The sequence below is a fragment of the Nasonia vitripennis genome, chromosome 1 (genome assembly GCF_009193385.2).
Source record: "Nasonia vitripennis strain AsymCx chromosome 1, Nvit_psr_1.1, whole genome shotgun sequence".
NCBI classification, from domain to species: Eukaryota; Metazoa; Arthropoda; class Insecta; order Hymenoptera; family Pteromalidae; genus Nasonia; species Nasonia vitripennis.
This window is the reverse complement of record NC_045757.1, coordinates 2,194,283-2,206,604: the sequence shown is the minus strand read 5'-3', so window position 1 is coordinate 2,206,604 and position 12,322 is coordinate 2,194,283. Positions and strand designations below refer to the sequence as shown.

The following is a 12,322-nucleotide window of genomic DNA, read 5'->3' as shown; positions in this document are numbered from 1 at the left end:
TACATATCTCATCGCACTCGACGCTCTTTATACAGCATGACTATGCTATTAAGTGTTACATTGTGCTTTAGCCTTTAGTATAAGTTATACTTACATAATTTTCTTATTTTTCATTCCGAAATATAAAATAATAAAATTAAAAAAACGACACCGCAGATTATTTTCAACGCCGTGATTCAAGTATAATTACTTCTTCTAAAAGCATTTATTACTACATATCGTTAAATTATTTAAAACAATCGTATAGAAGTGTTCCAGTTTCATTTTTATATTTATTTTACTTATTATAATACATATAGACTTTTGAATAGTATAGATTAATTATATAACTACATCGATATTAAACTGATAAAAGCGGAAACATTAAATTTATTTTATACTTTTATACCATAGTAAATCATATTTTTATGTAAAAATGAAATTTTGTACCTGACACAAAAATTTCATTGGTATGCAAAAATTTTACGAGATGAAAATTACTAACAAACCACAAGTCTGAATTGCAGGATTTAATTATGAAATGATATTTTACTAAAAACCATAAACTTTACTATGTTTTAGTATAGAAAAAAATGTTTGCCAAAGAAAGCTATTGCATCAAAGTCAAAAGTTTAAACTTTGAATACGAGATTTTATTTGTAAAAATCATAAAAACAGTAGATCGGTTTTTTGTAAAAAAATAGTAAAAATATACTCTCTAGCCCCCGCAATGACTCCGTAGGATAGGATTAACGTGGAGGAAGACCAAGAACCTGAGTGTAAGAGAATGAATCCAAGAACTAACTATTGCTTTTCTCACTACAAACTGGATGATGGAGAGGCAATAATGTTACATATTGCTATGAGGATGAGAGATACGGAAATTACTCCCGTTTTTCTGCAAACTGGTGCCAGCATTGTTTTGAAGTAAAACGCATTGATTTATTTAAAAATTTCGTATTGTATGTGTTTTGAAATCATGTCTAAATAAATTTCATTGTTTAGCAAACTTAACATAACTGTCAGAATATAACAGACAAAGTCAATTAGAATTACGTTTTACATATGTATTGTTCCAAAATGCAAGCTTAAATTAATGAAAATTACTTGCTCACTCGCTGTTATAACTTTTTTTTACATAATCAAATGTAACTTTTCCTCTAATGGGCTTTCAGAATCTTCAGTATAAAAACCATAAAAACAGTAGGTTTGAATTTAAAATCTATACATAGGACCAAAGTTATTTTTGTAAAAAAAGTTTTAATTTAAGTTATGGCCAACTAATTTTCTGGCGCTTTTTGCCTTCTATCGGTGTTGTAGTCTGAAATTAATATATTTATCTTCAACGTATATCTATCAGAAATCAAATTACTTATGTTTATTGAAATACTGAAACTTTGACTTACCTCTTTATCATTACATTTACGTTTTAAACCATTCTCTAATGGATTATTTCTTTCATCGGAAGAATTGGTAAGACATATTTTTTTTGGCGATATGTCTTCATTAGCTAATCTTATTTTCCTATGATCTGACTTTGTGGATGATTCGCTTTGACTAGATACAATAGACCTAAAGATTTTACAAAATTCAAATGATACAAGATTAATCAGGACAGTTCAACAATTATAATGCTGACAATCACATTGGAGTAAAATAAAAGTACTTACTCATACAAAGCCTGTTCTTCTTCTGTAGCGATAGAAATTCCCCTGCTTATTCTGAGATCGTTGAGTTTTTTTCCCAAGTGCTTTGTCCCATTGTATCGTCTTTGGGGCATTGGCAGCACAACTCTCCTGTACATCTCTATCAAATCCAACTTTTTCAGATTCTTCGCGTTTGGCAATTCTATGCACCTCTGAAATATAATAGCACAGTGCAATGTCATAAACGATTTCAGAAGAACAAGTATTGTTTGTATACACTTGCGATAACCTAAAACTTACGCTTTTCAGGATCTCAACAAGTGCTGATTCTGACAACGACTCCGGGCGTATCAGCAATTGATGGTTCGTCGACATTTGAACAATGAGTGGTATTAAGCGTTGAATTGCTTATCAACTAAGTAAATTATTTAAGTGAGTTGCAAGTGTTTGTCAGACCGACGTATATCGGCTTCGCGAGTCTTGAGAGCTCAAAGACCAGCTGATATTGGAGTTGCTTCGTTTCGGTTCACAAATTGATAAAAAAAAAATCTTGTCATATCGCTGATAGTTATAGACGAACGCTTTTTCAGTTACAAAACATGAATGGTTTTGTATATTATTTCTCTGTTATGAAGCACACTACTGGTCTGGAGCACAACAATCGCATCATGCTAAGAAATAAAATAATAGAACAGAAGACCCAACCATACTGACGTTTCCCGGTTGAATGTTGATAACGTGTTGCGGCTGCTTGATACATAGCGCGCGCGGGTGTATATAGAACCCAACCTTAATATTCAAATAGAGACAGAACAATATACTATAAAAAAAGTATGAAATATCAACACTCGTATTTCTTTACATTTTTATTTTGAAAGCCAGCTGTGCATCAAGTTTCCTGCTCGATGTTTTCAATTCGCTGATTTATTTTTTCTCGCAGTCTTGTGGAAAACTTGTCTTTGAAATTCTTGTCCTTCGCAAAAATTAACAATTATTTTTCTAAAACCCGGAAACGATATTTAAATTGCAAACAAAATACATATATCATCCGGTGAAACCAAGGTGAAACGAGAAGTAGAGTATATTATAGAGAAAAGAGGTGATTATTTTTTCTTTCTCTTTGGGTTATCAGCCCTCCGGAGGTAATGATTTTCGCACCACACAAAAGCCTCTACTGACATGTACACAAACTTTCGACCTAACTTTCTTGACGCAATATGCCAGCAGTGCCAGCTGCGAGTGCATATCAAGAGATCGCGATGGTGCGAATCCTAACCTTATGAAGCGAGCACAATAACAAGGTTCTGTGCGTTACTCCGAAGAGAAAAATGGAGCAGTTCGGCTACATGTTTCCGTCGACGTGAGACTTTCAAGATCGGCTTATCGTCGAAGTGTCAGGTGCAACAATGGCTGGACTGCAGGACTGCTTCGAGTTTACGTGACAGCCGCACCTCTCGTTCCAAGATAATTCGGCCTCGTAGTTGGGGTGTAGTGCTTAGTTGCCAAACTAGGAGGTAAATCCCGACGTCCTTGATTTTATTTTCACGTTCGGAAGTGATAGATTAGTTGCTAGTACATTTTTCACTTGGTCGACGATTAGTTTTAATTTAGTTCTTGTAAAGTTGTGTCATGTTTTGTTGACAATAATTTACTTTGTTACCACCTACTTTGTAAGCAATGGTAGAGCAAAGAAGTGACGTGAACAGATGACTGATTTTGGTGTTCTTATACCTGTTGCTTCATATGCTTGCAAATAAGAAATCTTAAATGCTTGAATACTAATCAAAATTTTAATATTTCACAGGCGTAGAGCTTCTTAGCAAAAGTCATGTCTACTGTAGTTAGTTTAGACTCGATCAATGAGTATGCCACCGAAGTGGTGAAGGATGTCATCACCTGGTGGTGGTGGTACATAACAGAAATATCATGGCAACTTCTGATAGCTGTTACGGCTTATATCTGCGTTTGCCTATTCCTTTATGCTCTATTCAAAAGAGTAGATCAGAAAGCCTGGCAGTTGCCTGGTCCACCCAGTAGGCTGCTGTTAGTCACTGCGCATCCTGATGATGAAGTCATGTTTTTTGGACCAATGATTTATTGGATAACTCAATCTAGCGCTAGTCAGATTTATCTTCTTTGCTTGACTATGGGTAAGTAAAAATAATTGTGATCAAAGTTTTAGTAAAACAATCTATTGCAAAAGTCAAATATTTCTGAAAGGTGGAGACAAGCAGAGAAAAGATGAGCTGTGGGCATGTGCAAAGAGACTGGGTATCCCTGAAGCCAATATAACTATTGTGATGTAAGTGAAGATTACACTTATCTAGTTATTAAAAAGAAGCTTAAATGTTCCTAATGAGATTAAATTGATAGGTGTACAGAATTACCTGATGATCCAAAGGTGCAATGGCCAGAAAAAGTGGTTGCTGAAAGTGTTCTGCAACATATAGAAACTTATAAAATTGATGCTGTGGTTACGTTTGATAAGCATGGTGTCAGCAGACATAGAAACCATATTTCTCTTTTTTATGCAATTGCTTCATTGTGTATAGAAAAAAAAGTACCTCCGTGTAAGCATCACATTTATATAGATCTTCTTAACAAAAAAAGGTGTTTAAAGTACACGGTAAAAATTGGTTTCAGATTGTAAATTGTACACACTTGAATCTGTAAATATGTTCCGGAAGTATACACAACTGTTAGATCTGCCCATAAGCATGCTGTCTGCATCGTATTGGTACCTGATCACGTATCAACAACGACCCTACATTCGCGTGAGTACTACTATTCACACTACTTCTTGAATTCTTAGATACATTTTTTAAATGTTTTTTTAATTTTTAGGATGCAATGAAAGCGCATGTATCGCAGTACGTGTGGTTTCGCAAATTGTATATGATGTTTTCTCGATACACTTTAATCAATACCCTCCAGGAAGTCAATATGCTTGATCTCGAGTTAGATCTTCAATTCGACGATTTTGATGACTGAAACTGTACAGATGTATGTTGAATTATTCAAATTGTATATATGAAAAAAAAATTTTACCAAAACAAAAAATAAAAAAATCTTTCAAATTTAATAACGCTAGCTACAGTTTATACAGTTTATTTTCAATAGCACTATAATATTGACGGTATTTATAGTAAATCAATCGGTAGCCATGATATCACAAAATAGTAAAAAAGCATGTTTTGAGATAAATTTTCTTTTATTATTTTTCCATCAACGCTAATTTACATTTGCTATAATACTTGCAACCCAAGTAACAAATTTATTTTGACAAACGGTCCATTGAAACCGATAAAACCTCATACCTCTCTAACAAAGCAATAGAGAGAATTCTTTAAGTTAATATATAATATATTCATATATTATTAATAATTTCATAATACTAATTCAAGTCGATATGTCGCGCTGTACTTATAACCGTAATTTTGATTCATTATACTTCTTTTAATTAGCATATCTCAGATTAGACCGTTGCGTTACAACTTATTTTGAGCGTGTCACATCTGCATTGTTACTCTTTTCTTTAGGCGTTGACATCTTTTTTTAATTTGGCACATTTGCAGAATTTTGTGCGAAGGAAAAAATCGATATTGTCAAAAGGTAAAGGTAAATACCATAAATTACTCAACATAAATTCTAAACTAATAGAATTTTGCATTTGAGATTCGTGAAAGTAAGTTTTAAAGATAGTTGAAGGATCGTTAAACCTCCGAACTAAACTTACTAAAAATCAAAGAAAAAAATTATTTAAAAAAATTTAATTTCATCTTTACAAAAGTGAAAACAGAAAAAGATACGCTTGGAAAACATGTGTTTTGTTGAACAATTAAACGCTCAGAAAAATTCAGTCGAGTTTCTCTTGGAGAGATACAATATACAGAACAGTACACAAAGTTTTGTATAGACTTAACAAATTACCCAGTACAAAGTATAGATACAAAATATTCGAAAAAATCTCGATTACGATCGAATAGACCACAAGGTTTTTTTTCATAATCATAAATTATATTCTATATGAGTCGCCGCTTCGACAATCGTATAAATCTCAAACTCGTAGAAAAATAAAAATCGAACTGATGCTTGGAATGTTCCGTCGCAAGATCCATCGGCGCCACTGGATTTTACACTTACAATTAATACTGAACACAGAAATCACGTTTTTGTGCAGTCAACGCTTATATACTTATATCATATATTTCTTTCTCTTTGCTCTTTGTGCACTCTCTTGTTTTTCTTCTTGTGGTTGTGCACAATAATAGTGCAGCGATATATTCGAAACGAAACAAAAATTATACTCGAATACAGCGAAAATTCGTTGGACGACGAAGAAAACAACCTGTCATCGAACAACAAGAATAATCTTGAATCTGTGCAACATTCGCCTTATAATGTAAATAAACGCCATTGCATTATACTTTTTAGGCGATACAATGAACTTTGAGTGAATTAAATATATGCAATTACAATAGACACGAAAACTTCAGACTTGGAAATCTTGAAAAATCCATCTCACTTTTGATTTGCTTTTTTGCCTATGCAACAGTCGATATCGATGAGAATGTTGTTCGTAAACTTTATATCAAAACGACTGATTTGGTATACATTTTAAATGATTCTAATTGATGCATCAATGGTAAGTCTTTCAAGTTTCATTGTTGTTTTTATTTTGTAATAATTTTGCATTTAGTCGACTTTTCAAAATTTCAAAGTTCATCGGCCTCGCTGAGTCGATCAGAAAATCAAACGAGACCAACCAAGTTAGGATCGTATAAAAAATAAGTTTCCTACACGGCATCCCTTTTATTTACAAAACAACAATTTTGTACTAATTTAATTTGTCTGTCAACTGTTGATTAAAAATTATAGATTTTAAGAAAACATTTTCAAAAGTGCGCGCTGTTAGTAAATCACACCGGACAATGCTCGAGAGAAATTCATTTTCTATAGAGCCTGTACTCAGTTGGCGAGCAATTGACTTTCATCACCCGTCTCAGGAGACGCAAAAGCCCTTTGTTATCGTTTGAGTGAAACGAGCAAAACTTACGTGTTGCCTTCCTCTTTTACTTTCATTCATAGTCTTTTTTTTTATCAACGATACACATTATATGGAATTGTACAGCGCAAAGCGCGATCGCAGGTTGTGACGAAATGAATAGTGCGCTCGAGAAAAATGGAAGGTAATAGCTGTCTCGGAGACACGTAAGGGAATGTGGGAGCTAAAAACACTATTTTTCTGGTCCTTGAAACTTTTAAAATAAAGCGCATAATGGAAAATTATATTATTTGAATTTCCATCAATATTAACTTTAATTTATTAGGCTTTTACGTTTTTTTTCGGCATTTGAAATACGAAATAGCTTTAGCTCCCACATGCCTTTTGGCGAGAAGAGGGTTTACTCAATCGAAGCGAAAGGGCCCTTTGTATTTCATATCTTCTTAAATTCTAATGTAAATCGACGCCCGAAACACAATAATAGTGCTATAGACATCTAAAAGAGTCGCGGATTAATGGACGGCATAGAGTGTTCCCGCAAGATCCTCCGGTCGGTTAACAAGCACTGCGACAATTAGTGACCGTCGACGGGGAGCCATAAGGAGAAATGCGCGATCAAGCGCCGCTCCTCGGACCCCCAATGAGAAATACAATAATAATAGTGCCATAATTAGATCGATCGATCGCCAAGTGGCGAGTTAACTCTCCCCGTAAGCGGACGTGGGCATGCCTGAGCGTTATTCGTTAATAATACTTTTGTCGTTTTGCTTTTGCTTCTTTCATCTTTTGTACACGAGGTGGCATCGAACTTTAAACGGGTCGAAATGAAAGTCATGTGTGCGAATTGACGTTACCTCTTGTTTTCTTTCTCTCCTGGTAAATAATATCAAAGATATCAAAAGAGAGTTTGTGGTGCAGTACGGAAGCGAGGGTAACGGAAGAATGAAGTGCTGCTCAGAGTTGCTCAGGTCCGCAATCGTCGACTCATCGGCTCTTGGAGAACGCGAGCGTCGAAAATTGGTTTGATGATGGATGCTGATGCTCTTACAGGGGATTCATAGCGAAGATCTCGCGGGCCGTATCCTAGAACCTGTCCTTGCCGCGGTGGTGGGAGCCGAGCGTGCCCATTCCAGGCTGGGGAGAATCCGGATCACCGGGGTCTTGGAGGTACTGCAACTCTTGGAGTTCCTGGAACTTCTCGTGGTCGCGAATATGCGCGTAGTTGGCTGACAGACACATCAGATAGTGTACCAAGCTCAGGATCACGAGAATTGTCGCGATCGTTGCCAGAACGAACATTATCTCGGCTTTCTCGACGTAGTCTTTGCAGAAGAGCTTAACCTCCTGCGCGCCGCAGATCTGCATTTCATCGACCTTCGTATTGTTCGGGAACATGAAGCCTATTTGGAATAAACAATGGAACAGTTTAGTTGATTCGTCATCGATTTTTGCAATCTCGAAATGCAGACTTTCTTGTACTCACTGAATTGAGTGAGATCGATGCACTGATTTAGTTCCGTGACCCGCGGGTTACTGCAGAGTAACCAGAACATGGTGAAGATGAAGGTGGTCACGACCAGGAAAGCAAAGATCAAGAGCCAAAACAGCTGCAGGATGTAGGTGATGGTCATAAACTGCAAACAAAAAATCAACGATTAAATCCAAAAACTCTCTAAGAGACAATCACTCTTAGCAACGACAGAATACTCACGACAGCACAGGAGATTCGACCTCCAACGCGAGTCCTCCAGGCGCGATAGACCTTGGTACGGGTGGCCCCAGTGGCGAGGCATCCGACGCAGAGGATCATGAAGCCGAGAGCTGACATGCTGGCGCCGATCGTCGCGAAGATCAGTTGTACCGCCTCAAGCCAGCCGAGTCGCAGACGGAAGACCTGGTCCATCATCAGGACGCTGAGGGTTGCTCCTCGGTACATCGTGCCGCAGAACACACCCACGCCCAGACAGCACATTATCGTCGCTATCAGCGTCGCGTACGGGACGCGCGCCATGCAGTCGTTGCAAAAGTTACCTGCAGAAAAGGATAAATTGGATAAGTTTGATCAACCAAATGGATATGCGATGCGGAAATGTATGTCGGATTTGATGAAAAAAAATTGGAAGCGATAGGCCAGAGGAAAATAGGTCACACTTTGATTCTTTTACTTGCCAACAGGCACACTGAATGTAGGGTGCCTATATTGAATGTGAAAGTTGCATTGCGACTTTTGCAGAAGAGAAAAAAAGAATTTTGAATTTTATGTCAGCTCTTGCAATTATCGGTCAATCATTTGTATTTTGTGTTTAACTTTCCTGGGTGTGATTATATAATCTGACTACCAAGCCAATAGTTTTATTGCCCAAACAGGAAACTTGCACAATAAAACAGTCAAATTAACTAAATTGTTGGAGAGTCTCTTCTTGCAGTCACAAGCGCGAACACTGAAAAGTCTATTTGATGCCAAGAGCCTCCTTTGTATGCATAAAGAGTTTTATTACCCTTTGGTACTTGACTATCCGATTTTTTTAAATTTATTCAAAGGAATACTAGAGTAACCTGAACTTGTTATTAAATAATTTGATTTATTAATGGCAAAAAGAAGTATTATGAAATACCTGTTACACAAACCATTTCAAAAAATATCTTTCAGCATTGATAATAGTATTCCCTATGGGCTATGAAAACGTTTTTCTCAGATAACATTGTGTACACTATGAGTTTTGTGATTAGAGTATGGCAGCGTATATATCCACATACCAGAAACCCAACTCACAGTAATAAAAAAACTAGAATGCTATGTAGAAAAATCTAAATTTTTATAAACTAGAATAATTTATTCAGTAATCAAATTTACAATATTTCCTGTTGTATTCCAAGAAAATTTGCTTTATTTTATAGCAACATAACCTCAAGAATATGATTCATACTTTCATTAAAGATTCACATTACAAACTTGATTACATGAAATCACCACAATTGATCACTAAATATTCTCAATGCGGATACGGTTTTTGTCTTTTCCCCTACCCCAAATCAGCTGATCATAAATAAACAGTGTACATATGCATGAAAACTTACTGGATTCATCATCATTTAGATAATCAGCATGTAAACTGTATTCCGAAAATCTATCAACACTGATGGCACTTGCATATTTTCGTCTTAGAGGCATTGCGCCAGCACTTGAACGATTAGATCTCTTGCCCATTATAGTAATTTTACTACAACAATAAAGTCATTCATTCACAAGCTAGAATGAAGAAGGTATTGCCAGGCTGAGACTACACGAGTAACTGGACTGTCAATAAGTAAGGAGCTCCAGTGCTGACTAATACTATACTATAGGCTTATTTCCAGGAAAGTTTGATAAGATTACACGTTATCTTTCAATGGATCATCTGCTCAGACACTTGTGTTCACACTCCTCTCCAGTTCTGCTCTCCTGGTAGCTTTTAGTACTCTTCACTCTCGAATTAATTTATTCTAATTTCACTCATTGTCAATTTGACAAGTTATTAACATTCACATCATAGTCACACAGCAAAAATCATTGATGTGGCATTTGAAGGCGTGCCATTAAAATGCAAGATAAGTAACACTGGTCTACAGGTGGTTAAGGTTGGATCACACTTGAATACACATGAAGACTGTAAGTGGAAATGCTTTGTAATATCACAAGCGGGGATACTTGATGACTACTGAACTGTATATCTGATTTAATAAAACTTTGGATTGATCTCTATTTTAGCACTGCACTAAGCGGTACTCTTTCCTCAACTAACTACTTCCTGAATGGCTGTGTGTTCATGACTCGTCCAGCAAATATGTCAGTGTGACAGATCATGATGTTAGAAGAGGGGCTAGTTAGATTCTTTCAGGAGTGGGGCAATGGTTGTATCATGTGAAATAGATGAAGTGGATTGATTGGATGATCCTCATCGTAAATCAATAGGATTAAGTTTCATTGGCCTTTCTAATCTAAAATAAGAATATAATTCGATCTAGAAGTTATCAAGGACTGATATTTTTAATCTTCCAATGTAAACACAAACCACTCCGACAGTGTTTACATGCAAATTTTTCAAAGTCTACAGATAGTGCATCTATATTCCCATCGCATGTCAAAGACAATGTAAACACAGGAGTGCAAGCAGAGTAGTTATATAAAATCTTAACAGTGAATCATTATCAAACACGATTTATGTAATACTTGAATTGAGTAATTAAGTAATTCATGTTAATTAATCCTTGAATGAAATGGCAAAGTAATTGTCGACCTACTTTTCAAGGTATAGCCAAAGTCACCTTGAACGAACTTGATAGGAAGCAAATTTACATGAAAATAAATCGCTTGCCCTGTTGTGAGAAATTCAGCAAACAATACATAGGAATGTACAAGTATATAAACATTGGCATATTACGGAACACCTGTGCTGATAGACAGGTATTCATAGACCATCATTGAAGTACCTAGAGCAGCACTTCTGTAGCTTGGAACAGAGCAAGAAGAAAGAAAAACGAGGAGAGCTCGCAGGGCATCTGTCCATTGTCAGCGAGAGCGTCGGCTACAAGACGCCGCGCTCCGGAAACCCAAATTTCATTAAATATTTAATGAAGCATCGGGCAAGTTGCCATAGTGACCCTCGAGTGCGGAGCAACAATAGACTGTCGGGCGCCCCCCAAAAAGACTCCACCTACGCGCGTCTCCCCCTCGGGAGGGAAAGAAACTATAGCAGACACATATACAAAGACGGCCCACTTTTCCCTTTGAGAAAACGCGCAAGTACTCATACGAGAGAAAGAAAGCCGTCGTCGATCGTTGAATGAAAAATCGGCGGTGAGCCGAGCATATGCTTATACGGGGTACGCGAGTTGTGCATAGCTACATATAGAGACGTAAGAAGCCCTTCGCAGAAGACGCCGTGGATCGTGCGATCGTTAGTGCACGGGCACAGGCAGAGTAGACTGCACATCGTCAGGTATCCCAGCATCACGCGCTCGGTGACCCAAAACAAAGATAGCGCGCAGAGAGGCGCCATGTATACATAGAGCGAGGGAGAGAGAGAGAGAGAAAGAGAGAGAGAGAGAAAGAGAGAGAAATGGAGTGAGGAAAGGAGGGATACACAACTGCAGCATTCCCACATGGACTCACCCATGGCCGCTGGTGTCGGGCGAGCTGCAGGTCCGGAGTAGGGTCGCGGGAGGCGGCTGCAGCTTCCCTCGGTGTCGCGGCTGCTGCTGCTGCTCGAGCTGTTGCCGCTGCTACTCTGGCGGCCTGCGGAGGAGATTACAGGCGACACTCCGGGAGCTGCTGCTGGAAGATTTCGATATAATACACAACGGACACCGAGCACGAGTCGAGTCCTGTCGAGGTGAGCTTGGCTACTGGGCGGGCAGCAGCACCTTGCGGGAAAAGGAGAGAGAGAGAGAGAGAGCGGCGCAGCGCCGCGCGTTGGGAGCTCGACGCACTCGCTTAAGCTGCAAGCGAATTAGCGAATAGGCTGCGGAGGCTTTACGTGTGTTCGTGGAAGCGCGTATGTAGGTACACGAGCCTCAATGGTTTCTGTCCTACAGTAGTGTGCAGTAGTGGATTGCGCTCGGCTGGATGGAGTACAAGAGGTGAATGAATGGACGCTGCGATCGGCTCGGCTATCTGCAGTGTGACTAAGCTATATATAGGTATGTAACACTG

The 12,322-nt window shown here is 37.8% G+C and overlaps 3 protein-coding genes across 4 annotated transcripts; 1 reads left to right on the top strand and 2 right to left on the bottom strand.

Moving 5' to 3' along the window:
• Positions 1-920: 920 nt before the first annotated feature.
• LOC100116309 lies at positions 921-2,829 on the bottom strand. The gene is made up of 4 exons (XM_001607075.6): positions 1,926-2,829; positions 1,650-1,837; positions 1,386-1,551; positions 921-1,300 (listed from the first exon to the last, which is right to left on the bottom strand). The coding sequence occupies exons 1-4, from the start codon at positions 1,998-2,000 to the stop codon at positions 1,250-1,252; spliced, it is 480 nt and encodes a 159-aa protein (XP_001607125.1). The 5' UTR covers positions 2,001-2,829; the 3' UTR covers positions 921-1,249.
• LOC100122783 (N-acetylglucosaminyl-phosphatidylinositol de-N-acetylase) lies at positions 2,818-4,707 on the top strand. Its single transcript, XM_016990166.3, has 6 exons — positions 2,818-3,139; positions 3,430-3,775; positions 3,846-3,927; positions 3,999-4,195; positions 4,269-4,399; positions 4,470-4,707. The coding sequence occupies exons 2-6, from the start codon at positions 3,454-3,456 to the stop codon at positions 4,614-4,616; spliced, it is 879 nt and encodes a 292-aa protein (XP_016845655.1). The 5' UTR covers positions 2,818-3,139; positions 3,430-3,453; the 3' UTR covers positions 4,617-4,707.
• A 110-nt stretch (positions 4,708-4,817) lies between these two features.
• On the bottom strand, positions 4,818-12,291 carry LOC100122772 (neuronal membrane glycoprotein M6-a). 2 transcript variants are annotated; one of them, XM_003425484.5, is made up of 4 exons: positions 11,783-12,291; positions 8,342-8,661; positions 8,114-8,264; positions 4,818-8,030 (listed from the first exon to the last, which is right to left on the bottom strand). In XM_003425484.5, exons 1-4 carry the CDS (start codon positions 11,784-11,786, stop codon positions 7,714-7,716), a joined length of 792 nt encoding a protein of 263 aa, XP_003425532.1. In that variant the 5' UTR covers positions 11,787-12,291; the 3' UTR covers positions 4,818-7,713. The 2 variants fall into 2 exon arrangements, with proteins under 2 accessions (XP_003425532.1, XP_001606372.1); XM_001606322.6 differs by lacking the exon at positions 11,783-12,291 and adding an exon at positions 9,709-10,447.
• Positions 12,292-12,322: the final 31 nt, after the last annotated feature.

Bases quoted from the DNA above. Each gene is read 5' to 3' on its own strand.
- LOC100116309 (XM_001607075.6), bottom strand. From the start codon at position 2,000: ATGTCGACGAACCATCAATTGCTGATACGCCCGGAGTCGTTGTCAGAA. The intron at 1,552-1,649 runs GTAAGTACTTTT...TAAAATCTTTAG, and splicing joins GAAGAACAGGCTTTGTATGA to GTCTATTGTATCTAGTCAAA. The intron at 1,301-1,385 runs GTAAGTCAAAGT...TATTAATTTCAG, and splicing joins GTAAATGTAATGATAAAGAG to ACTACAACACCGATAGAAGG.
- LOC100122783 (XM_016990166.3), top strand. From the start codon at position 3,454: ATGTCTACTGTAGTTAGTTTAGACTCGATCAATGAGTATGCCACCGAA. The intron at 3,776-3,845 runs GTAAGTAAAAAT...TATTTCTGAAAG, and splicing joins TCTTCTTTGCTTGACTATGG to GTGGAGACAAGCAGAGAAAA. The intron at 4,400-4,469 runs GTGAGTACTACT...TTTAATTTTTAG, and splicing joins AACAACGACCCTACATTCGC to GATGCAATGAAAGCGCATGT.
- LOC100122772 (XM_001606322.6), bottom strand. From the start codon at position 9,838: ATGGGCAAGAGATCTAATCGTTCAAGTGCTGGCGCAATGCCTCTAAGA. The intron at 8,265-8,341 runs GTGAGTATTCTG...TTTTGTTTGCAG, and splicing joins GTCGAATCTCCTGTGCTGTC to TTTATGACCATCACCTACAT. The intron at 8,031-8,113 runs GTGAGTACAAGA...TATTCCAAATAG, and splicing joins CATCGATCTCACTCAATTCA to GCTTCATGTTCCCGAACAAT.